Below are 23523 nucleotides of genomic sequence, written 5' to 3'. Positions count from 1 at the left end.
GTTGCAAAGGTGGTTCGACAGTCGGCAGGCCGGAGGATGGTTCAGGGGAGGGATTGCCCCGTCCACAGTCGACGACAAGAGGTCAGGAGGGATATGGAGAACCGGATGACGGAGCAAGAAGGCGGAATCGGCGGCCGGGGGACTGAGAAGAGACAGAGGGTCGCCACCGTTGATCCAAGGGACGAAAGGGTTCGCCGTGTTCGGGTTGCCTGTAAGAACACAGTGTGGTGTGAGAGATGGAGGGGCCGAGAGCCCGGGGGGCTTGAGAAGCCGAGTTACGCTGAATAGGGGTTGGGTTGGGGAAGGAGGAGGAGAGGGTTGTGAGAAGATGACGAGCGCTTAGGAGGGATAGAGAGGTGATTTCGAGTGCATGCTGGTGAGGAGGAGACAACAAGTGTTGCTGGCGATGATGACGGACATGTAAGAGCCCCTCGTGGTAGACGACTCTGACAGTGGGCAGTCAGTGGCTATCCAGGGCACCCGTACACGCTGCACCGTACCCGTACCCGGCTGGCGGTGCGCTGGGAGGCGCTTGCGAGGGTTCACCGGGCGGTGAGAGGGCTGGCTCGGTGGGTGCGAGACTCTGAGGAGGACCTGGAGGCTGTAGCCTGCTAGGCGGTACCGAGTCTGTAGCGAACCTGACAAGTGACGGACGCTGAGCTAGTGGCGGGAAGCGTGGTAGCGATGTGCGTGGTGGCCGTGGTGTACCTCGACACACACACAACGAGGCGACAAGGGCGAACAGGGCGATGGTGATGGGCGGACGAGAACGTGCAACTGTACGCGGCACTGGCAGAAATCACGAGAACAGACAGCCCACGCTGGGTTCCCAATGACGAGTGACGGACGAGAATGGGGGAAAATCGGAGCCCGTCGTTGGGTGATCTGGGCTGAGAGGTCACGGATTACAACATGTGGCTGCTGATTGGCCGCCCGTGGCATGTCGCTAGACACTCAAGACATGGGTGCGTGGTCCACCGAGTTTAGCAATATCCACCCGACTCGAGTCCACCTTGCTGCGTCCAGTCCAGCATCGCATCGCGGCATTGATGACACGGAGGGTCGAACTAATGCTGTTTGGGGAATCTTTGAAGCATGTTTTTTTTTTTTCTCCTTGTTCTTTTTCCAATTGTTTTGTCGCTGTCCTGGCTCCCCGAACTAACTTTGCGTTCACGAGCTTGTTGTCTTTGCGCAGTCAATATGCCTTCATCTGTCCTCATCATCATGCCCCCTTTTCTTTCCCCTTACACAACCATCAATAATCACATCTAACCGAGCAATGGCGAGATAACGACAGCCGGGGAGCAAATGACACGACCTATCTACCCTAAATCTCCAGCCTAAACCCGAACAATACGGCGTAATTAGCCTTTCCCGGTTGGCCTGGGCCGGCTCCCCTGGACACCCTGGACTACTCCATCCGCCAGCACGCTCTGATTTGCTTGTCTCGAGAATGGATCAATCGGCACGTCTGGCGAGCAACGCTGTCTCCATGTTGTTCTGCGCCAGACCCTTGGGCCCCGGAGGAAAGAATTTGAACTCTAATGCTCTCTCAGTAAAGCCGAATGTCACGCCAGCTGACTTGTGCCCTAGGACTTCACCGACACGCCATGACTTGCACGTCCAGCAAACAGATTGATCTACAGTCAGGTATCCTTGGGCACCGTCCCATCCCACCCGTCCCCCCGTCTGAGAAGACAACATCACATCAGATTAGACAACCCGATCATCTCTCACATCAGCGCGGCACACTCCCGTCGACCAAGCGAGATACGGCAGAAAAAAAGAGAGAGAGAAGGGCAATGGTCCCCTCCTCATGAAGCCCAGGTCTAGGTCACAAAATCAAATCCACCCTCGCGCAGCGCTATGCCCGCCAGTTCGGTCTCCGGTCCCCTCCCCTCCAGCGCTCTGGAATCGACCAAGGTACAGGGTCCCAGAAGGTACCATACTCTGTCGTAGTAAGCCCTCCCAGGATGCAATGCAACACACCTCGCTGGGCCAGCTCGCTCTCCGAGCCCGACAAAGGCGGCGCCGCGGCAGCAGCAGGATGATGTGTTACTGCGTGTGCTACTACACACATGTCAAGTCTTGAAATAGCAGGATTTGACTTACACCGCCGCCAGCCACCCCTAGCGCAGGGAACAGGACACAAGAATCGAGAATGGCAGCCCTCCATTGTGAAAATTCGATGCCTTCCCCGGCCGAATCAGAGCAGGATGGCTCGGCTCTTGACCTATCATCCCTCCACGCAGCACACCACCAGACGCTTCCTTGACATTCCCTTCCCTCACTGTGAGAAAAGGCCCCCAAAGTACCTGCAGCTCGTAGTGGACCGGAACCCGGCTCCGAGAACCTGGCCTGCAGGACGGGCAAGGCGATGGCCCAGTGACAGGCGACCTGAATAAGCTGACAGGGTAACGGGGCATTTTGCGGTATGGGGAATCGTGGCGGTGACGAATAAGGCAGTCGGTGTCCTATGTCGGCACCCCTCCAACGCCATTACGAAAAAAACAGGATACGTAATCCCGAGGTCGTACAGCGCCATCCTCGGTGTTAAGAGGCGAATTGATTAGAGTCGTCGACTTTTCTGCCTTGATTCGTCACATTGTATGTTTTCTCTTGCTTCGGCGGCCGACCTCCGATCTGCATGACTCCGAGCCAAGAGCCGAGCACCCTCATGGAGACAGGATCGGCCGCGGGACGACTTGGACCCCGTCAGGGCCGGATCCGACGAATTCGTCTCAAGGCTCGGCGCTTCAGGTCGGTGATAGGAACCGTGAAGTCAGGATCAAGACACTTGTCGATAATGCGCACATGTCCCAAGTGAGGGGTCGTCAAGGCTTGTAACGATGCCCCAGATTGACGAGCCAATCGCCTAGTTTTGGAATGTCATCCCTGTCCAGTGAAAGTCATGCCATCTGCTCAGCTGAGCGCACAGTACGGATGATCTTTAGAGAAATAAGGATGCAGCTAATCTTATGATGCCTTGTTGGGGAACATAGTTGCCAAGGATTCTACTCTGGAAATGGGTATCTGCAGCGTTCGCCAAAACAGAAATGGGTATACGCATTCCAAAGGAATGCTTGCCGCCGTAAACAAAGAAAAAAAGAAAGACCAAACGACGCTTGCTGCCGTGCCGGGGCCTCATATCATTCATACCGTCATATCAAGCGTCAGGGTCGCTCGACTCGTCCAAGACCGACGTCTCAAAGTTCTTCCTCATTTCCACGATGGTGTCCCTGGCCAGACAGACAACGATGGCAATGGTGATCGCGTTCCACACGTCCTGGCCACGTTTGCTGAAGCCGACTTCCACCTGGTAACTCCCAGCAGCGTCCTGTTCCTTTGCCGAGTCAATAGTGAGCACCATGACTGATGTGTTGACAACGAACAGTCCGTAAATGACAGGTGGGCGCCGCGTATACTCGCCGGCCCAGAGTTCGTCCGGCTGCTCGGCGCTCTCGGAGTTTTCGCTCGGGCTGCTGTGCTCACTGATGCCATCGCCGTTGATCCCGTTTCGATGCGGGGTCGACGGAGGCAAGTCGGCCTTTTGCGGTGACGGCGTCGGGTACTTGTCCGGCACAAGAACAATCCTGTTGTCCTCGGGCTCGGCCTCCTCGGGGTCGACTTCTGACGCGTACCCATTCTCTTCCTTCTCATGACCGCTTTCAGGTGCCCGTTCAGCTCTCCAGTGAGCGCGTTGACTTGCGGCGGCGATTCTTAGCCGGTTCTGCATGTGCTCCTCGATTGCCTGCGGCGTCTGAGACGTGTCGACGGCGTCAATAATGATGTTCGGCACGTAATCAAGTGTGTCGTACTCTCCGTCGTGCTCAGCCCACTTGGCGTACTCCTGGAGTCTCTTCGTGATCAGCGCGCTCGCTCTGTGCCTTTGGCCTGTCTGAGCCAAGCCTCGAACCTCTCTCGTCAGGTCAATGAGGCGAGCCAAAGCTTTCGTCGCTGGGGCCGAGTTAGCACTCAATACCATCAAGTTGAAGCATCAAACCCCACCTTTGAAATCGTTGCCGGACCGCGTGTTGATGATGGGCGGGTGTGCAACGGAGCTGGCAAATAGGATATCGGGAATTGGGATGCCTCTGAAGCTCATCTGCCAGTCACCTGGCAGCAGAGGGCTGTATTGTCTCATGAACAGAATTTTGAACAGTTTGAATTCGTCATCGGCCCAACTGTCGCTTCTAGGAAAGAGCTTCACTTCCTCCATCATCTCTTTCAGCTGCCGCTGTTCCTCCCCCTTCTCCTTCTCACTGAGAACATCTTCCTTGCGCAAAGGTGTTCTGTGAGTCGACTTTTTGACACGGCCTGACAAGACCCTGTCCGAACCAGGAGTGCCCCCTCTGCCGATGCTTGCGCTTGTTGCCGGAGTCTCCGTGAGAGGCGTCGCGCCGAGAAAGCTGTGATCCAGAAGGCGGGAGTGCTGGGGGGTTTGAAATGGCGAAATACTCCGTAAGGAGCCTGATGAAGGCCGATCCATTGGAAAGTATGAGGTTTTGTGAGATGATTCTGGAGGATAATAAGGATGAGCGGCGTGTAGGGATTTGAAGTCTGGTGGTTGTGTTTGGCAGGTCGCTGATGCTGGGGAAGTCACGTCTTTTGATATCTCACGATCGTGCCTGCCGAGAGAAGCCGCAGAGGTGCATTTCTTTGTCGAGCCGACACTTGTCGCTTCTTCATCTGTAGCAATTTTTATCTCAACCATCTACGGCAAACCCGCGCAGTAAGGCAGGAGGCCAGGGAGATGGCGGAGCTCTGTTGTCCCTTGAACAGAAAGTTGCAAAGCAGAAAGGCGCAACGGGCCTGTGGCATTGTTCGCGAAGAAAACGGCGCGGGACAAAAGCCGTTGGAATTCCCCTTTCAATTGATGTCGACGCGGTGAGACCAAAAAAATAGCCCGGATTCCAAGAATTAAGGTAAGGTACGGCGGCTGGCGGCTGGTGGCATGCCGCCACGCTGCTAGAATGGATACCTGGCCCGTGCTCAACTGGCTTCACCGTCTGATCTGTGCTTAGTCATGTTGATGCGAACAGAAGAAGCAGGAGCCATCGGGTATCCCTTGTCACTTCTTTCCTCATGTTCAAAATTATCAGAGCAAGGTGTTAAAAAAAATTCGTAGCTCTAGCTCTAGAAAATAAAGCAAATGTTCAAATTGCGCTCAAGCATAGGGCGGCGCGCAAAATGCCAGACTTGAGACGAAGTCAACGCTTTGAACCACGTGATTGATCTCCCGGCAGATGACGGCGCGAAAAGTTGTGGGGCCGCGCGCAGAGATGACATCCTTCCCAGACGGGATCGATCACTGTGAGGGTGGGAGGCAACCCCTGCACTAGAGCGACTTTGTCTACCTTAGCGTACCAAGTACCAGTAGCTCAGTGGAGAGGCTCTGATTTGCATGACGGGGCAATTTTTCAGGTCGCGACGACGCGCTCAACTTGGAAGCGACCCAATGACGACTTGCCTTCCCGGTTGTCCACCTTCTGCTCAGCATCGCCAACCTGACACATCGCAACACGCGCAAACAACATTGGCAACGCGCAAATATCGCTCTGATCACGCGCCCAACATCACTTTTTCAATTTTATCTAGCATTCGAGCTATGCGACACTCGTTGCGACGCAGCAATTATTCACGATGAAGGACTGGAGCAAGCAAACCGTCGTCCAACTCAAGGCTGAGTTGAAGCGGCGAGGGCTTGCCATAGCTGGCCTTAAGCAGGACCTCGTCTCGCGACTCACCGAAGACGATGCCAGCAATGCAGCCGCCGAGAACGAGGCGGAGGCCTCCGAACCCGAGCCCGCTGAGACTTCCGAACCTCAGGCTGTAGAAGCTGAGGAGCAGTCTGCGGACTCTGCTTCTGTCGACGAAGCCCCCAAGGAATCTGCGCATGCCGAACCTGATACTGCACCTGCCGAACCCGAAACCGCGCCCGTGCCCGAGTCTGCCTCCCCAATTTCCAAGACCACCAGCGACGCCCCGGCTGTAGCCACCGAGAGTGACGACAAACAAGATGCTCCGGCTGCACTTCAAGAAGGCGTGCCTTCGGCCGAAATAACCCCTCCTGCGCCTGCCGAGATAGCCCAGGATGCTCAAAAGCGAAAGCGCCGTTCAGAGAGCCCTGCCGAGCCCCTGGAGGACGCCTCCCGCAAACGCCTCAAGGCGCAAGACGACGACGAAGTGCAATCTTCAGAGCCTTCTGGCGTGATTGGGGTCATCAGCAACATCAAGGACGCGTTGGTGGAGAACACCAGCCTTGCCGAAGATATCGCCAATGATGCAAAGGCCGTTTCCGAGAATGTACCCCAGCCTGAAGACGAGCCTATGGAACAGGACGAACCCGAGACTAAGGGAGATGTTGAAGACGTCGCAATGACAACAAACGAAGAGGCGCAGAATGAAGCCGCGGCTACGGTTGCCGATGATTCTGTCCCGGCTCCCGAATCAGCAGACGTCGCAGACCAAACCAAGGACGCGAATGATATACAGTCCCCTATCGGGCAGGGAGCAGGCGATGCTATGGAGTATGAGCGCGACGTGCAGCCATCCGTCCACCCTGCAACCAGAGCTCTTTACATCAAGAACTTCATGAGACCTCTTCGCGAGAACGTGGTTCAGGCTCATCTGCTTGAGCTTGCGACCCCGGCCGGCACCGATCCAAACGAAGGCGATATCGAGGATTTCTTCGTCGACCAAATCAGGACTCATGCTTTTGCGGTCTTCAAAACCACATCTCAGGCTTCTCGCGTCCGCAACGCCTTACATGACGTCATTTGGCCCGATGAGCGTGAGCGCAAACCACTTTGGGTGGACTTTGTCCCTCCCGAGAAGGTTCGTGAGTGGATTGACGAGGAAGAGACTCAGGGACACAGCCGGAGAGGAGCTCGCTGGGAGGTCATTTTCGATCGTGAGGACGATGGGTTCGTCGTTGCCCGCCTGGATTCGGGCACCGCGCCTCCGCCCGCGCTAGCCGCCCCCGAGCCTACCAGACCTATCCCTTCCGGGCCCGCTGTTAAGGACGTGAACGCGATTCCTTTGGGACCTCGGGCCAGAGGCACAGAGGGAGCGCCTCTTGGACCCAGAGGAGACCGGGACCCGCCCCGCGGCCCTGGAGGCAGAGGCTCTCGTCAGATCCAAAACTTCCCAGGAGGCCCTGTCCAAACGACGCGCAAGAACCCCCCGATCACATTCCAGCCCGTCTCCGACGATCTGGCCAGCAGACGAATCCGCAACATGCGTTCATTCTACACCCAAGACCTTAAGCGCGACATGGGTCCCGAGACCGAGATCAACCGCTACACTTTCGAGCAAGGCGATAGTTTCGTCGACCGCGGCCAAGAAGTCTTTGTCGGCATTCGCCCACCGCACAGAGAGAGAGATGCGCAACGCAGACGGGGCTTCGACAGCGGACCCCACCGCGGATCAGGCCCCCGCCGCAATCGAAGGAACGGCGGCGGCGGCGGCGGCGGCGGTGGCAATGGTCGTCGCAACCCTCGTCCCCTGAGCGATAGGTACCTCCCGGGTATCAATGAGGGCGGCCCTTACAGGCAAGGCGACCGTGGAACCTTCGGCTCGCGCAGCGACGATCGTGAGAGACGATACTAAAACAATCGTCACATGGGCGACAGATATATCCCAGGTATCAATGAAGGTGGCTTTTACAGGAAAGGCAACCGTGGAAACGGTCGTCCCAGACGACACTAAGGGTAGCCCTCAGAGTGGTTTGGTCCTTGTCGGCGCTCATCGACTCAGGTCCCCTAAGGTCTCCGGGCTAGCCCAGCGGGCTGCAAACCTCGAGACGCACCGAGTATTCTTAGCAGCGCGACAATATCAAAGAGACGGGCGAAGGGTTTTGGATCAGGACTTGGCGCGCAAGTCGAATCCTATCCAGCATGTATATGGAGTGTAGGAAAACTTGGGGACAAAAGGATGCAAAACGTCAGCGACGCATGCGGCAGGATACAAACACGATATCGCCAAGCATCGCTTCGAAGCACGGGGCAAGGGTGGGACGGGGAAAACTGGAAATGAGGTGGGCAGGGTGGCTATTTGAATTTCTCTCTAACGCCCAGCGTCGGGTGCCTCCATGGCATACGCGAAGCTGTAGATTGCTTTTCCCAACAAGACCCCTTTTTTGACACCATAGAGAGAGACGCTGCGATACCACTGCCCGCCTTACCCGCGGGCTTCACCATACAGGAGGATTTTGATTTCATTCTCCCAAAAGTAGAACATTCAAGAAGACATTAAACTGAACCTTTGAAACTTTCTGTGATGTCCTGCTGGGCGTAATCTCCTTCTCTGCCGAGGAAGGGCGGCGGCGCCGCAGACAGAGTCGAATAGTGGATGAGACGCTAGTTGAACATCTTCAACGAGCTCGCATATCGCTTTCAAATTCAACTCATATATGGCTTGGCAGGCGTCTATCGGCTAGCCAGAGAGGGGCCTGACTCATGATTTGTCCTCCATCGACGTGTGAGCCTAGGTAGCAGGCTGATGATTTGAGTGCGATCCAGGGAGAATTCAGCTTGCAGGCCGGTATGTGTTTCCCTGCACTCGTCCATAAGTAATCATCGGATCGTGAACTCGCACCAACCTCTCTTGGGTTGCGCCCGTTCGTCAAGATGTTGAGATATCAAGATTAATGAATTTCATAGTGACGAGAGAAAACACAGGCAGCTTTGTAGGGAACAATCGTGACAGTGCACTTGTAGCATCTTCACTCGAGGGAGAGACATGTTATTTCCAAATGAAGTGCCTTTTTTGCATCAATTTAGGAATGAATAGCTACTTTTGGGCTATGTATCAACTGTAAATAAAAAGAGGAACCATCACTAGCTTCCCAAGACGAAAACCCATTTGTACCTGCTACGAAACCGCATATCCCATGAAAGTCAAGAACGATCTAAATCCACAGCGGAACAAACTTAGGCAGCCGCAGCCAGGGTGGTGGGCTCGACACCGACACGCTCCCTGCTGAGAATGTCCAGCATGAGGGGTGTGGGGCGGTTGTCCTTGTAGATCTTCTCGCTCTCCTTGAAGAGCTGGACGTTCTCGAGGTACTTGTCAAAGAGGTAGGAGCTGTCCATCGGGCCACCCTTGGCCTCGGGGTGGAACTGGGTGGAGAAGATGGGGCGGGTCTTGTGCATCATGCCCTCGTTGCTGCCGTCGTTCAGGTTGACAAAGTACTCCTTGAACTCGCTGGGCAGGGTGGAGGCGTCCACAGCGTAACCGTGGTTCTGGCTGGTGATGTGGCACTGACCAGTGGTCAAGTCGAGAGCGGGGATGTTGTGGGCACGGTTTCCGTACTTGAGCTTGATGGTGCGGGCACCGACGGCAAGAGCAAGAAGCTGGTGGCCGAGGCAGATACCCATGATGGGGACGGGGGAGGTCTCCATCAGGCGGCCCAGGTTGTAGATGGTGTCCTGGCAATGAGTTGGGTCACCAGGTCCGTTGGAGATGAAGACACCGTCAAAGTTGGAGGCGACCTTCTGGATGGGGTAGTTGTAGGGGAAGACGGTGACGGAGGCACCACGGCTGACGAGGCTGCGGAGGATGTTCTCCTTGACACCGCAGTCGATCAGGGCGACGTGGTACTTGGCACCAGGGGACTCGACAACGAAGGGAGCCTTGGTGCTGACGCGCTTGACCAGGTTGATCTGGCCAGGGTCGATGAAGCTCTCGTCCTCGTCGGCATCGTACTCGTCACCAATGGTGATCCTGGCGAGGGAAGAACCCTGCTCACGGAGGAAGGTGACGATGGCACGGGTGTCGACACCAGAGATGGCGGGGACGCCCTCACGAGCGCACCAGTTACCCAAGCTCTCGACGGCAGTCCAGTGGCTGTACTGCTCAGCGACGTCGGCGACGACGACACCGGCGCACTGGATGTGGGGAGACTCAAAGTACTTGAGGAGCTTGTACTCGTCAAGCTGGTTGGAGGGGACGCCGTAGTTGCCGATGAGGGGCTGGGTGAAGACCAGAATCTGGCCGCGGTAGGAGGGGTCGGTCATGGACTCGGGGTATCCCACGAGAGAGGTGGTGAAGACAGCCTCGCCGGAGATGTTGGAGTTTGCTCCGAAGGCTCGGCCCGAGAAGACTGGACCATCCTGTTGTGCATGGTTAGCCCACCATTGATTCACAGTGACGTTTCGGTGGATCGTCGGAGGTTACGTACCCGGATGGTGAAGGTAGCGTCGAGGTTTGCGACGGGGGCAGTGGCGCGGGTCTGGTTGAAGGGCATCTTGCGTCCCTTGCTGCCAGTGGCCTGCTTGGAGAGGAATCGGGTCTGAGCACGGAAACCTGTGCTCAACCCGGCGGCACTCTTGACCGCGGGCTTGGAGAGTTGGGTGGCCAATCGAGAGAACATGGTGGTTTATCGGTTGGTAGGTCTGGTACGAGGTAGCTTTTCTGGTTGTGTCAAGAGACCTTTAGGCCCTGGAAGCCTTCCACAAGTGGTCTGTTTGGCCATGGTTAGTCTTTGGTTGACAGAGGGCGGTGAGTCAACCGCGGAGAGGGCATCGTGCGAACCTGAAAGGTAATCCTATTGATAGCGAGTCAGCAACTGGTATTCGGCGGCATTGTGGACGAATTGAAGAATGCAGAAGGTGCAAGTAGACGCCGGTTGAACCAATTGGGCTATGACCACGAGCACGAGACAGAGTTTTGACCGGCGGGGTTGAGTATCACGAAGGCCGTGACCTCAAAACCCCCCGGCCGCAGGAGGGGAAAATGATGAGAGACAAAAAACGGCTGCATATATCATCGGCAGCAGCAGCAACTTACCTGAGAGGTGAAGACTGACGGGCGCCCGTTCATAAGGGCAGCTTTGCAAATGTGCAATCAGAAGAGGGGTATTTTATTTTTCTCTGAACGAGATGTTGGAGGCGGAGGGGTTATGGCCGGAGATATTGTGTGACGGGGATGTTGCAAGATGGTGCAGGATTTTTTTGTTGGTGAGAGAAGGAGAGAAAAATGTGAGAGAGTGAAGGGGAGGTAGATATCGGCTAGAAAAATAAGGGAGAGAGAGGAGGAGCACGAGCACCGGCGCGGAGGAGTCACACACACACACTGGACAGGGACAGGACACAGCTCCAGTGTCACCGGGCAAGGTCAAAGTCAAGGTCAAGGTCACTCGCAGCGTACATTTGCAGGCGTGCAGCCAGTACACGGTACATTGAGGCTGCTTAAGAAAATAAATGGAAAGCTTGTCATTGGACCCTTTGTGCAAATTTGCTGGCTCTGGTGGGGTTCCAACGCTGTGATACGCCCGCCACGGGGAAGACGGGGAGGCCATGGGGACCGGCGCTGCAAGAGTCGCAGTCGCTGCAGGGGAAACTCTCGCAGACAGCGCACCCAAGGGCCCCAAGGACGGCAGCAGATGAGGGACATGTCGCCGCCCCGCAGTCAGGGCGCGCACGCCGATGTCGTCGTTATCGCGGGGCTTTGACGTGAGGCAATGTGCTAAGACAATCCGCCCAGAAATCACGCCTTACATAATTCCTCTCTCCCTGGCTGGCCACGCACGTTAAGCTATCTGATGCCCGGGGACCTCACGGATAAGGTAAGACACCTTAAGGTACCTAGGCACCTAGGGTGGTATTTCTTCCCCCCCCCAGCTCTTATCAGCCCTGTTTGATTGACCGACATTACATCACCGCCGTGAACGCGAGGGAGCCATTGAGCTGGTATTTAGTGTGTGGGAAAATAACCCAAACCCTAAGATCGACTCTGCTGTATTCGGAAGTGTAATTTGCGTCTTCTGGAGTCCTATAATTGACGCAACGTCTAGACCGGTGGGCTCAGTGGCCAAACCAAACGTCTGTCTCTGATGAACCGGCCGTATTCGGAGTCGAGTCCCACCATCCAAAATCCCAAAGCAAAACGTCCAACTGTCTGCGACCTTGACAATGCATAGTCCACTAACTGCCGTAACTGCATGTGGCCTAGAACTCTGACCGGCCTAAACGGGGCGGACGGACGGGGACGCCCTCCGCTTCCGGCCTATCGGGCTCTCCCTTGCCAACCAGAAACGAAGCAAACAAGTTGAATCCTTTCACAACCTATGCTCACCGACTCGAGTCGCGCTGCTGTCCTTGTCTCGAAATAGGACCCCCGCCAGCGCCAACCTCTCGGAAACCCCGGTTGCGACCTCCACCGCCCGTCTGTCTTTCTCTTCGCTCAATCTAACAAGCTTCAGCACGCAACCAACTCTATGATGGAGAAATGGTTACCTCTGCCATGTTTGCTTTGTTTCTGGCTTTCGCAGAGTTCAAAGAGACTCTACACAAATGTCACCCTGGCTGCGCTTCTCTGCCATAGAATGGCATCACGTGGGCACTTGTCGTGTCGGGCAGGCCCAGCCGAGACGCTTGGCCGCATGCCAAGATGGCAGACAGCAACAGGACTTGCATCGCTACACGACCTGCGTCAACCTAATACTGACTCAACCAACCGTATCCCACATGGACATGCGTTGCATGCCCAACAAGATGAGGAGTTGATTGCTTTTATTGTCGGACATTCGAGTTCCACTAATCCTCTTGGGGCTCCGCTTGGTCGATAAACGAACTCTTGAGTCTTCTAGTGAAGCAGTCATTTCCTCTTTCAAGTTCCTGTATTGGACCGACAAGTGGTTGACATGACCCTTCACAACCAAAGTACTTGAGAAAGGCTCAATCGGAGACGCTGAGCGGGTGGTTCTCGTAGGTCGTTTTGGATTTTTCACATGAGCGCCATCAACTCCTCCAACCTGGAAAAGCCGTAACCTTGAAAGAGTGATAACCTGATCCCCGTTGCGCGTGCTACAATTCAAGACTGGACGCCTTGCTCTTTCTTCCAGACAAAGCCATTCATCCCATCGTTTCCCACATCTCATGAACGCTAGATCCAAAACAAAATTCCATCACAACATATACAACCTCACCCTCCTGCCCGTCCCCTCCGCCTCCCCGACTATCTTCCCATTCTCCCTACTCAACGCGAGCCTCATCACAAACACCATGCCCACCGTAAGACATGAGAACATGAGCATCAGACAAAACGCCAGCAAGTAGCGCGGACTATCCTGCGGCCTGAAGAAGTAAGGCCCCCAGATTCCCCCCAGCTGCGCCAGCAGACACACAAGCGCCGTCGCCGCGGCCCTCTTCTCGGGGGTGGCGCTCAGCGTGCTCGCGGCCCAGCTGAAGATCAAGCCCGTCGGCGCGAACGCCCCCGGCACGAAGAGGAAGCTGGCAAAGTACCGCACGGGACTGTTGACCGTCGAGGCCGTGATAATGTACCCGATCATGGCGACGCACAAGGGGGCCACGATGTGAAGGCCGCGCTCGCCCCGCCTGTCGCTGGACATGGCGACCCCGATGCTGACAACGGCGGCTAGGAGGTAGGGCGGCGCCGTGAGGACGAGCGCGATCGTGTTCGAGCCTAGCTTGAACCCCTGGACGATCGTAGGGAAGAAGCTCGTCAGCCCGTGACAAGAGAGGAAAAAGACATTCAAGCAGACCTGCAGGACATGATCAGCAACGATATCACCAGATGGTGGTTCCTCAGCACTCACAAACCCCCACGTCTTGATGTCCGTAACAGCGAGCCTTAGCCCATGCCACACAGTCCCCTTCTCCTCCGGCACCGACACCCGGTCGGCGTCCATCCTCATCTTTGCAACCCTCAACTCCCCCTCGCTCATCAGCCACGAGCAGACCCCCGTCTTGCTCCCGATGTAATCTGGCAGAAACGCAAGCGCGGTGAAGGCCGACGCAAAGCTGCCCGCCCCCTCGATGATGAAGAGCCACTGCCACCCCTCCAGCCCGCGGACGCCGTCTAGATGCGCGAACACGGCGGCGGCGATGAGCCCCGCGAAGGCGGTGGCCACGAGCATGCCAGAGTAAAGGATCGCGGTACGGAAGGCGAGCTCCTTCTGGGTGTACCAGCATGACAAGATGTAGATGACCTGGAGCGTGTCTTAGTATGCAAGAGTCTAAGGGGGTTAGGTAGGTGGGCTGGCAAACCCCCGGGAAGAAAGGCGCTTCAACCACGCCCAAGAAGACTCGGATGACCGCCAGACTCGAGAAGTCCTTAGCCGCTGCCGTTGAAGCGGATACGCATGACCACAGAATCACGCAGCAGGGGATATATATGCTCGGCCGGACCCGTGTTATAAGCATGTTGGACGGCAGCTGTGCAGTCATATACCTGCACTCCGTATCAGCACCCATACACAATAAGGGTCAAACGGGACGCTTCGCGCGTGCATACCCGACGTTGAATACCGACACGGCAGTGTTGAACTGGTTCCCCACAAGACCCAGGTGCTTCTCGAAACCGTTCAATTTCGCCTGCCTAGCCTCTTGTTAGTTCCTTTTCACCCTGCCACTGACGGCGGCGTGAGACCTACGCCAGGTTGTTCCGGTCGAGAAAGTTGAACATGTACAATGTCCAGACCACTGGTAGCAACGACATGTCCAACTTCCTCACGAGGCTCTTCTCGGTGGCCCTCCATTCTGGCTGCTCCATGGCGATTTCCTCCGGCGGCCTGGTTGGCGAAAGTGGTGAATCCGGGACCACTGTGCCCTTCTCGACCGTCTCGACAGAGACATCTTTGCTGGCGAAACTTATCCTGCCCATGCTGTAAGTCGTCTCCGTACCGTCGTATGTGTCGTCTCTCCCAGCTTCGAAGGATAAGTAGTGGACGATGAGATGAAGAAAAGGTCAAGTTGATGGATGTACTGTATTGGAGTACACAGTCCTGAACCCGCACATCGAGTCAAGGAGCATACGCAGGCCACCCTCCCCGAAGCCAAACGGTAATGTTCGTCCCCGTATTATATTCAACCTTCTCACAAATCCAAATCCTCAAGACCACATGGGATTCTTGTGCCCATCTGCCCAAAACAAGCAACGAAAAGCCGAGAAAAAGCAAAGAGCCGATAACGAAGCTTGGCCCTCTCGGACACACCGGGCTCCAGACTCCCCCATCGTTGTGCGTTGTTCCATTTGTATTGGAGGGGGAGGAAGCAAAAGTGTTGCAGGCTCAAAGTCTATATAATCGCATTTCTCACCCTCTTTCTAAACCTTAAATGTTTTGCGGCTGTGACCGCGGGAGTGTTGGATGGGAAGGGAAGTCAAAAAGGGAACTTCGACCAAAGAGATGTTAGTACTGGGTCAAAATGAGTTAAGATCACCGGGGGCAATGATCGGACGGAAAGCCCACATAAACTCGGCCGATGGCGGTCCGCGGACGCGGGCATGCGGGATGGAACCCTCCTCACTTGGTAGAGCAAACAGCACGGGAATAGCGAGGGCGTTCCATCATCGTCAATTCTCCAACTTTTAATGAGGCTCACAAGTAGCTCAAAGGTGGAAACAGACAGAAAATTCTCCGTCGCGCCTCTCCGATATTCCCGAAAGGCGAGAAAGGGAAAAGGGGGGAAGCCCACCGGGTGGGTATGATGGACTAACACGTCATGGAGGTTATAAATCAGTATAATAGGAGGGTCGATCACGAGCGGCAACCGCGGCCCTCGTCCCGTCTGATATTGCGCGGACAACGGACGTCGAGAAACACCGCGCCTTTCGAGAGTTCGTCACATTGCGAAACACCACACACACCCAACTCGGTTCACGTCACAATGCCATCGGACAACGTATCCGCCGCGACCCGGCTCCGCAACCGTCTCAAGACGACAGACGACCTCATCCTTTTACCTGGAGTGTACGATGGCTTCAGCGCGAGGATCGCACTCGGGGTCGGCTTCGACGGCCTCTACATGGTAAGAAACAACCTACCTGCCTCGTCCACAGTCTCAGCAGCTAAACATCGACAGACCGGCGCAGGCACTTCTGCCTCACGCCTGGGTCTTCCAGACCTCGGCTTTGCCACCCTCAACGACATGCGCTCGCACGCCGAGATGCTCGCCTCCCTGGACCCCTCCGTTCCCCTCGTCGCGGACGCGGACACCGGCTACGGCGGCCCGAACCAGGTCGCCCGTACGGTGACGCAGTACGCGCAGTCGGGGGTCGCTGGCCTGCACATTGAGGACCAGGTGCAGACGAAGCGGTGCGGCCATCTGACGGGCAAGGAAGTCGTTGACGTCGAGGTGTTCGCGGCGCGCATCAAGGCTGCGAAGCTCGCCCGCGAGAAGATTGGTTCCGATATTGTCGTGATCGCCCGCACGGATGCGCTGCAGACGCACGGGTTCGACGAGGCGCTGAACAGACTGAGAGCGGCCATCGCTGCCGGTGCAGACGTCGCCTTCCTCGAGGGTGTGAGGACCGAAGAGCAGGCCAGGGAGGCGTGCAAGGCGCTTGCACCGACGCCGGTCTTGTTGAACATGGTGGAGCATGCGTCGACGCCCTCGTGGACTGCCGCGCAAGCGAAGGACATCGGCTTCAGGATGATGATTGTGCCGTTTGCGTCGATTGCCCCGGCGTATGAGGCTATGCAAGACTCGTTGACCAGGTTGAAGGAGACGGGCGTGGTTGGGACGCAGCCGGACTTTACGCCGCGCAAGTTGTTTTCCATCGTTGGATTGGACCAGGCGATGGAGTTTGACGCTGCTGCGGGAGGGACTTCGTACAGTCAGGTAAAGGATGCGACCAACTAGGGCTTGGGTTATGCGGGAGTAGTGAGGAAGCGGCTCTGTCATGTGTTCTATATGCTAATGGATCATCGTGAGGTCGACCTCGGTCAAAAGCAGCAGAACCAAGCCGTTAGCGGAACATAAGCACGCAAAAGAAAAAGTAAAGAAAGTGACAATAAAAGACAAAACGGAACGGAAGACTCACTACTGCTAGGGCCCCCTCTCGCGTGACGAGAGACGACTCGAACTGGGCGCCCCTCCAGGATCACCAGATATCCTATTGGCGGTATTTGTTTGAACGTGTGCTCTTAACAACTGGGTCACGCCGTTTTCGTTGAACTGGTTGAAAGGCCTGGTGGTGAAGTTCGAATAAGTACCTTAGGTGAGGCGGGAGGCAGTGTGGGTCCCGGCACGGCGGTCGTGTGGATTTTCGGAAGGCGCGCCGGCTCTGTGATGCTCCTGCCGTAGATGACAACTTCCACACAGTTGCATGACACGCGCCCAATGTGGTCGCCGAGTCGCTCCCAAGAAGCTTTCGACAGACGGCACCAGCGAGCTCCTTACGCTGCATCAACCAACCGTCCAATCCGAGGCCTGTTGCACTTCTGGCTGACCGGTGACAGCCGAACCCAACATTAGAGTTGATTACTATTGACAGAGTTTACAAGCTTTGGAGTAATCCGATATCCTGTTCATGCGGCTCTGTCAGTTGGTACTTCCGAGAACGACTCTACTAGGCCAGATCGGCGCATCCATCAGTTTACTTTCTAGTCTAGAACGCCTGTCAGCGCATGTTGCCACAAGTCTTGGAAGGTTCATGAGAGAATGAAGGGCTATTTTATTGCTCCCCTCATAAACATCATCCCTCAAGATGACCGGATCAAAACTACACAAGTTGAGCATTCGTGTAACGGCTGAGCTGCTTTGACTTGTAGACGAGCATGCTTACACATGATTCCCTAAAGAGACATATTCATGATAGCTCAGACATGGACGGAACATATGATCAAACCAGTCTATTGCAAAATGCTCTTTAACATTGGTACAGGCTAATAAGCCACGCCCCTTACAAGGCACCAAGCTCCTTGAGCTTCGCAACAAGCCCGTTGACGTCCTCGACCTTGCCGCCGCCCTGCCTCTGGGCAGGCTCTGTACACAATTATTAGCACAACCACCCAAACGTGCCCGTACAGCCAAAATCAACAACTCACCAGTAACCTTCAAAACCTTCAACCTCTTCTCAACACCAATGCCGTAGTCCGCCAGCTTCTTCTTCTCGAGCGGCTTCTTCTTCGCCTTCATGATATTCGGCAAGCTGGCGTACCGCGGCTCGTTCAACCTCAGGTCTGTCGTGATGACGAGCGGCAGCTTCGCCTTGACGGTCTCGACGCCACCGTCAACCTCGCGCGTGACGCTGACCGTATCGCCCTCCCCAAACTTGACCTCGCTCGCCTGCGTCGCCTGCGACCAGCCCAAGAGACCCGCCAGCATCTGGCCCGTCTGGTTCGCGTCGTCGTCGATGCTTTGCTTGCCGAGGATGACCAGGTTCGACTTGTGCTCCTCGGCGGCCTTGTGCAGCAGCTTCGCCACCGACAGCGGCTCGAGGTCGTCACCCTCCTTGGTCTCGACGTGGATCGCGCGGTCCGCGCCCATCGCCATGGCCGTTCGCAGCACGTCGACGGCCTTGGGGGGTCCCGCGGAGATGACGGTGATGTCCTCGACGCCGCCGGGCGCGCGCTTCTTCTCGCGGATGCGCACCGACTCCTCGACCGAGAGTTCGTCAAAGGGGTTCATCGAGTGCTTGACTCCGGCCGTCTCGACGCCCGTCTGGGCCTTGTTGACTCGGGGCTTGACCTGTGTTTTTTCGGATTCCGGGTGTCAGCTCGGTCGTCGGATCACAAGCCAAATCTCTGCGGCCCATTGCAGCTCGTGGGGTGGTCGAAACTTACAGCGTAGTCAATGACCCGCTTGACGGGGACGAGGATTCTGAGGGCGGACATTTTGGGACTCTCTGTTGGCTTGTACAATGGCCTCGGAGAGTTGATGGTGTTGCTGTCGTCGGGGGTGGGGTGGGATTGAAGACGGGAATTGGAGGTGGGAGCTCAGATTCAGAGTCGCCCGTGGCCGTGTCGTCACTGGGGAAAATGGGACCTCCGTGCAGCGATACCGGCTAACCTCGGGTCACCGCTCCACTTAACCCTTTTCGGTGATTCAGAGCAAAGACGCCGACTTGACCTGCGGTAACAGAATCCCGAAGGTGCGTCGTTTCTTTTTTTAAAAAAAAGATTCGGCTTTCAGATATATGCGTTGCTTTTGATGAATCAGCTGTGAGGGAGACATTCTCCGCCGCAAAATGAGCAAAATGATACGCCGAGCCTCCAATCCTGTGCAAGGCAAAATGAGGAAATTCCTGTTTCCAAACAATTTGATATTGCAGCAAAATGATATTCTACGTTATGCAGGCCTGCCAAAGCACGATAACCGCTTACTCAACTCCCCTGTTCACTTCTTCAGCATCACTCACCAGTCATCCCAGCCATCGTTGTCCTTCTTCGTTGCGGGCGCCGCAGCTCCGCCGGTCTTCTTGCCCATAGCCGATGTGCCGATGGAGCTGCCGCTGTTTGTCTGCCTCTGGTCCGCAAGGTTCGAGAAGCTGTCCCAAAAGTCCTTCTTGCTCTCGTCCAAGGGCGCCTGTCTTGATCCCTGACCGCCTTGGGTATTAGGACCGCCCTCGACAAATCGATTGAAGCCATCATGGGCGTTGCGGGCACCCTGCTGCGCTGCGCGGCCGACGTTGCCGGCGGCGACCTGAGCTTGTCTCGCAAAGTCGGATTCAGCCAGCTGGGGGGCGACGTATTAGTCCTGACGTCTTCGTCCGGGCCGGCGCCGGAGGACACGGAATTCCAAAAGTAGAAGAATCACCCACCTGTTTCGCTGTGGGCTGAATGTAGCCATCGTTAACCGTCTTGGCCGTCTTGGAGACGGTGCTCGTGAACCAGCCGAAGCCCTTGCTCAGCGCGGCCATGGGGTCTTTCTGCAGGTCGTCGACCGTCGGCATGCCAGCTTCGTTCTTCTCGGGCATCGGCGAGCTGCCAAAGCCCGCGTACTTGCCGCCCTGGCTCGGCGGCAGGTTGTCGGGTCTTGAGGCGTTTTCGGCACCGAGCTTGGAGAAGTACTTGTCGTCGACCTTAACCTTCCTGCCGGGACTGGCCGAGCGGCTGTTGGTGCCGCTCAGCGGCGTGCCGGTCCTGCTGACGGGTTTGGCGGCAGCCGGAGCGGGCGCGGGCTTCTTCTCTCCGGGAACGTACTCCTTGCCCTCAACCTTGGCCGTGAGCCTGTCCTTCCACTCCTCGCCCACCTCTCCGCTGTATCGCTCGGCAATAGTCGCGTCGTCCCATGAGACGCCCCTCATCTTGGTATCCTCGTGCTGCTCAAAGAAGTTGCGCCAGTTTTCATTGCCACCGAGGCGCATCCGCTCGATCTCAACCTGCTTAAAGGCGTCCATGGAAATGCTGCGCACGAACGAAATGTGCACACCGAGGCCTCTGTGAACACCGGCGCATGACAGGCAGATAAACACGCCAAACTTTGGGGAAGCCCATTGCGGAGACGGAGCGTTACAGTCGCAGCAGACGTTGTTCTTGGCCTCCTTTTGAATCGCGGCCAGCTACGAGGACAGAAGGGTCAGCGAGGAGCGGCGCAATCGCAAGACGGCAAACGGTGTCGAAAAAGGACTCACCTTGGCTCGCGTCTCGGGGTCGACCTCCCACATGGCCTTGGAAGCCATCGTGGAAGGATTTCAAGCGGCGCGGGGGAGGAATGCAGACAATTTGACGGACGGCTAGGCCGCGCGGGTTGAGGTATGTTCGAGGTTGTCGCAGCGAGAATTGTGGAGGGGCTCGTAGGTGTTGGATGCCGATAAGGGGTCGTGGTTTCTGCAGACCAGGGGGACGGGAGTCTGGGCGGACGTACACAGCTGGCCCTGCTGTTAATTTAGGTCGGGTGGTAGTGCAATTGACCTCTTTGGACCAGGGTGGGCCACACGCGAGCTGAGCCTCAACTTTCAAGTCACTGTGGCACCCAAAACGAGGGTTTCTTTCGCTGTCTTCTCTCCTACTGGTGGCGTCTTGTCTTGGATGAATGGCAACAATTAACGTATGCAGACTCGCCGCGTACGGCCACAAGACAAGACAGGGGGTTTATTTCATGGGGACTGCCGAAGGCTGGAGCATCGGGGGGACTCTCGACAGGTCCAGACTGCCTCTGGGACACTTGGCTTTTGGGCCCCTTTGCCGCCACCAATGACAGCCCTCGAAACACAGACAAGCGCCACTGAAACCGACACCGATTCCACCAAAGGTAGCCCAACCCAGGAACACCAGGTCAGGTATCCGCAGAACCCATCATGCGGAGACGGCACTCTGTCCGACGTTCAGACGGACGCGAACTCCGGATACGCTTTACAACCTTATTTCACCGGATTCGCAAACAGGCACGGCATGGCACAATTACTTGCATTTGGTTGGCACCATTTCCATTAACTGCAAAAAGCTACCCGATTTTATTCGTTTTGCGCCGAACTTTTCCTCTTCCTTCCAGACCGCCTCGCGCGAAAGCTAATGTACAACCCAGCAAAGGGTGACGGAGAAAACGGGAGGTAGGTAACAGATGCAGAGAGAGGTTGTCGGTGAGATCGTGTGTATTAATTTAGTGATGATGGCAGCGCTGCACATCCGGTCCGGCCTATCTACCGAGAACGAGTCTGGAGAAAGCAAGACGTAGATGCAATGGCCACCTTTTTCAGGGGCACTTCCAAAAAGGGGGAAATCGTCGTAACAGATACCGCATCATGAAGCTCGTAAAGGCGACATCTCTGAAAGCTGGCTCAGAAATGCCATGCCGGGGCTGGGTGTTTTTTTGTTTTGCCTATATCTAGGCGGTGGTGGTAGCGGGAGCCGCAGCAGCAGCAGGGGCAGCCGCGGCGGGGGTAGCGGCAGCATCGGTGGCGGGAGCAGCCTCCGAGGTGCCGTTGGCCTTGGTCTCCTCCTTGGGAGCGTTGGCCTCCTCATCGGTCTTGTCAGGGCTGTCAATAGCGACCTTGACAGCGATCTCGCGACCCTCAATCTCCTTGCCGTTCATCTCGTTGACGGCCTTTTGCTGAAGCTCCTCGGTGGCGAGGGTGACGAAGCCGAAGCCACGGCCCTTGCGGGGCTCGCCGCGGGCCTGGAGCTTCTTGATCATGAAGCGGGGGATGGGGCGCAAAGCGATCTTGGCAGAAGAAGGCTCGTAGGCGGCGAAGAGCTCCTTCAGCTATGGGGTTGTTAGCCAGATGCAATGCAAGTTGCTACGGATGGATGACAGACCTTCTCCTCAGTCAGGTCGTAGGGAAGGTTAGCGACCATGACCTTGGTCTTGGAGGCGATGCCGTCGGCCGGGGGGCCACGCTCACGGCGCTCACGGGGAGCACGAGCCTGAGCAGGCTTCTCGGTCTTGGCGGCGTCAGTAGTGTTCTTGTTGGTGGCGTCGGTCAAAGGCAGAACCTCAGAGGTAGGCGGGACTTCGGCGGCAGCATCAACAGGGGCGGCAGCACCCTCAGCACCCTCCTCCTGATCAGATGTTAGTAAAGATATCACGGGGTATCATGTTCCTCGGGGGTGACTCACGCGGCCACCACGGGCGCCACGACCACCGCGGCCACGGCCACGTCCACGGCCACGGCCAGATGGTCTGCGGCGGTTACCCTCACCAGCGCCCTCTCCGTTGGCACCCTCGGTCTTCTCTCCAGCAGGCTCAGGCTTGCGGGCAAGCTGAACGGAGACCTTGCGCTCCAGGATCTCCTTGCCGCTAAGCTCAGAGATGGCGCGCTCGGCCTCGGTGGGGGTAGAGAGGTCGACGAAGGCGTAGCCAACAGGTCGGTCGGTGCGAGGGTTCTTGGGAATGGAGACGGACTCGCTGTGAAAAAAGGCGGGTCAGTATGAGCTGGCACGCGTGACGCAAGTGGGTGGAATTTTGCGGGGCTGGTCAGAGAGGAGAGGCCACGGGGCAACATCGTGACATTGAAGAGAGGCGGTCTGCAAGGCAAGGCGACAGCCCATGGGGCCATGCAGACTCCAGACGGGTGCAGCATGATGACTCTCCCGGTCCGCAGACAGGCAGCGACGTGAAAGCCGCGCCGTGGTTCGGAGGATATGTCGTGGCTGGTGCTTGGGGTAGGCAGATGCGACTGACCGCCCGAAGCTCGAGTGGGTTCCAGGTGGCATGACGACACCTGGGTTCGGAAAACACGAAGGAAAAAAAGGCGACTTACACAAGGTAACCCTTGAAGAACTCCTTCAACTCCCCCTCAGTTGTCGCGTAGGCCAGGTTGCCGATGTACAGACGGCGTCCCTCAGCAGCGCTGGCGAGGACGGCATCGTTGTTGGCGGCAGGCTTATCGGCGGCCTTGTCGGTGATAGAGGCATTGCTCAGAGCGTTGGTAACGTCATTGACGGCTTCGGAAACCTTTTCGACGGCAGCAGACATCTTGGCGGTGTTTAGGCTGGGATGAAGAAGAGGCTTGAGGTTGATTGTAGGCTGCGTGCAGGATGAGGTGCGTGATAACAGATGACGTGCGGACGAACTTGGGACCTGGTGACAGGAACGACGGTTCGGTTGCTTGGGTGAATTGGAAGTTCGGTGAAGTTGAACTCTGAAACAATGGAGGGGGGAATTTTAGGGTAGCTTGGTGCCCTAGAAAGCTTGAGAGAGATTGACAGACGACTTTGCGTTGCGCGGTGACACAGGATCTTGAAGTTGTGATGTGGAGGAAAGGGGAGAGAGGAAGGGAGGCCGAGCCGCGACCTGAAATATGTACAAATATTTTTTTTCTGGTGAGCAGGGGGGAACGAGGGACGAGGGTAAGCGAGGCGCAAACCCACCGAACAGCAGGTGCGGCCCACAG

The 23523-nt window shown here is 56.5% G+C and overlaps 8 protein-coding genes across 8 annotated transcripts; 2 read left to right on the top strand and 6 right to left on the bottom strand.

The window, feature by feature from the left end:
• Nucleotides 1-3166: 3166 nt before the first annotated feature.
• On the bottom strand, nt 3167-4489 carry CGCA056_v005098 (uncharacterized protein; the record flags this gene model as incomplete). Its single annotated transcript, XM_037320353.1, has 2 exons — nt 3167-3957; nt 4009-4489. 2 exons carry the CDS (start codon nt 4487-4489, stop codon nt 3167-3169), a joined length of 1272 nt encoding a protein of 423 aa, XP_037182252.1.
• Nucleotides 4490-5643: 1154 nt separating this feature from the next.
• On the top strand, nt 5644-7611 carry THO1 (the record flags this gene model as incomplete). The annotated part of the gene is made up of 1 exon (XM_037320352.1): nt 5644-7611. One exon carries the CDS (start codon nt 5644-5646, stop codon nt 7609-7611), a length of 1968 nt encoding a protein of 655 aa, XP_037182253.1.
• A 1322-nt stretch (nt 7612-8933) lies between these two features.
• Nucleotides 8934-10375, bottom strand: CPA1 (Carbamoyl-phosphate synthase arginine-specific small chain; the record flags this gene model as incomplete). Its single annotated transcript, XM_037320351.1, has 2 exons — nt 8934-10115; nt 10184-10375. The coding sequence occupies 2 exons, from the start codon at nt 10373-10375 to the stop codon at nt 8934-8936; spliced, it is 1374 nt and encodes a 457-aa protein (XP_037182254.1).
• Nucleotides 10376-12910: 2535 nt separating this feature from the next.
• On the bottom strand, nt 12911-14628 carry CGCA056_v005095 (putative transporter; the record flags this gene model as incomplete). Its single annotated transcript, XM_037320350.1, has 5 exons — nt 12911-13507; nt 13562-13954; nt 14013-14196; nt 14260-14343; nt 14399-14628. The coding sequence occupies 5 exons, from the start codon at nt 14626-14628 to the stop codon at nt 12911-12913; spliced, it is 1488 nt and encodes a 495-aa protein (XP_037182255.1).
• A 1004-nt stretch (nt 14629-15632) lies between these two features.
• Dml-1 (2,3-dimethylmalate lyase) lies at nt 15633-16607 on the top strand (the record flags this gene model as incomplete). The annotated part of the gene is made up of 2 exons (XM_037320349.1): nt 15633-15773; nt 15828-16607. The coding sequence occupies 2 exons, from the start codon at nt 15633-15635 to the stop codon at nt 16605-16607; spliced, it is 921 nt and encodes a 306-aa protein (XP_037182256.1).
• Nucleotides 16608-17649: 1042 nt separating this feature from the next.
• On the bottom strand, nt 17650-18583 carry etfB (Electron transfer flavoprotein subunit beta; the record flags this gene model as incomplete). The annotated part of the gene is made up of 3 exons (XM_037320348.1): nt 17650-17732; nt 17795-18437; nt 18533-18583. 3 exons carry the CDS (start codon nt 18581-18583, stop codon nt 17650-17652), a joined length of 777 nt encoding a protein of 258 aa, XP_037182257.1.
• Nucleotides 18584-19103: 520 nt separating this feature from the next.
• GCS1-1 (ADP-ribosylation factor GTPase-activating protein GCS1) lies at nt 19104-20370 on the bottom strand (the record flags this gene model as incomplete). The annotated part of the gene is made up of 3 exons (XM_037320347.1): nt 19104-19424; nt 19510-20250; nt 20323-20370. 3 exons carry the CDS (start codon nt 20368-20370, stop codon nt 19104-19106), a joined length of 1110 nt encoding a protein of 369 aa, XP_037182258.1.
• A 1145-nt stretch (nt 20371-21515) lies between these two features.
• On the bottom strand, nt 21516-23105 carry tcg1 (Single-stranded TG1-3 DNA-binding protein; the record flags this gene model as incomplete). The annotated part of the gene is made up of 4 exons (XM_037320346.1): nt 21516-21893; nt 21947-22189; nt 22247-22535; nt 22891-23105. The coding sequence occupies 4 exons, from the start codon at nt 23103-23105 to the stop codon at nt 21516-21518; spliced, it is 1125 nt and encodes a 374-aa protein (XP_037182259.1).
• Nucleotides 23106-23523: the final 418 nt, after the last annotated feature.

This window comes from Colletotrichum aenigma (genome assembly GCF_013390185.1).
Source record: "Colletotrichum aenigma strain Cg56 chromosome Unknown KSG_Cg56_contig03, whole genome shotgun sequence".
In the NCBI taxonomy this organism is placed as follows: Eukaryota; Fungi; Ascomycota; class Sordariomycetes; order Glomerellales; family Glomerellaceae; genus Colletotrichum; species Colletotrichum aenigma.
The sequence above is the reverse complement of the archived record's forward strand: the minus strand, read 5'-3'. Positions and strand labels throughout refer to the sequence as shown.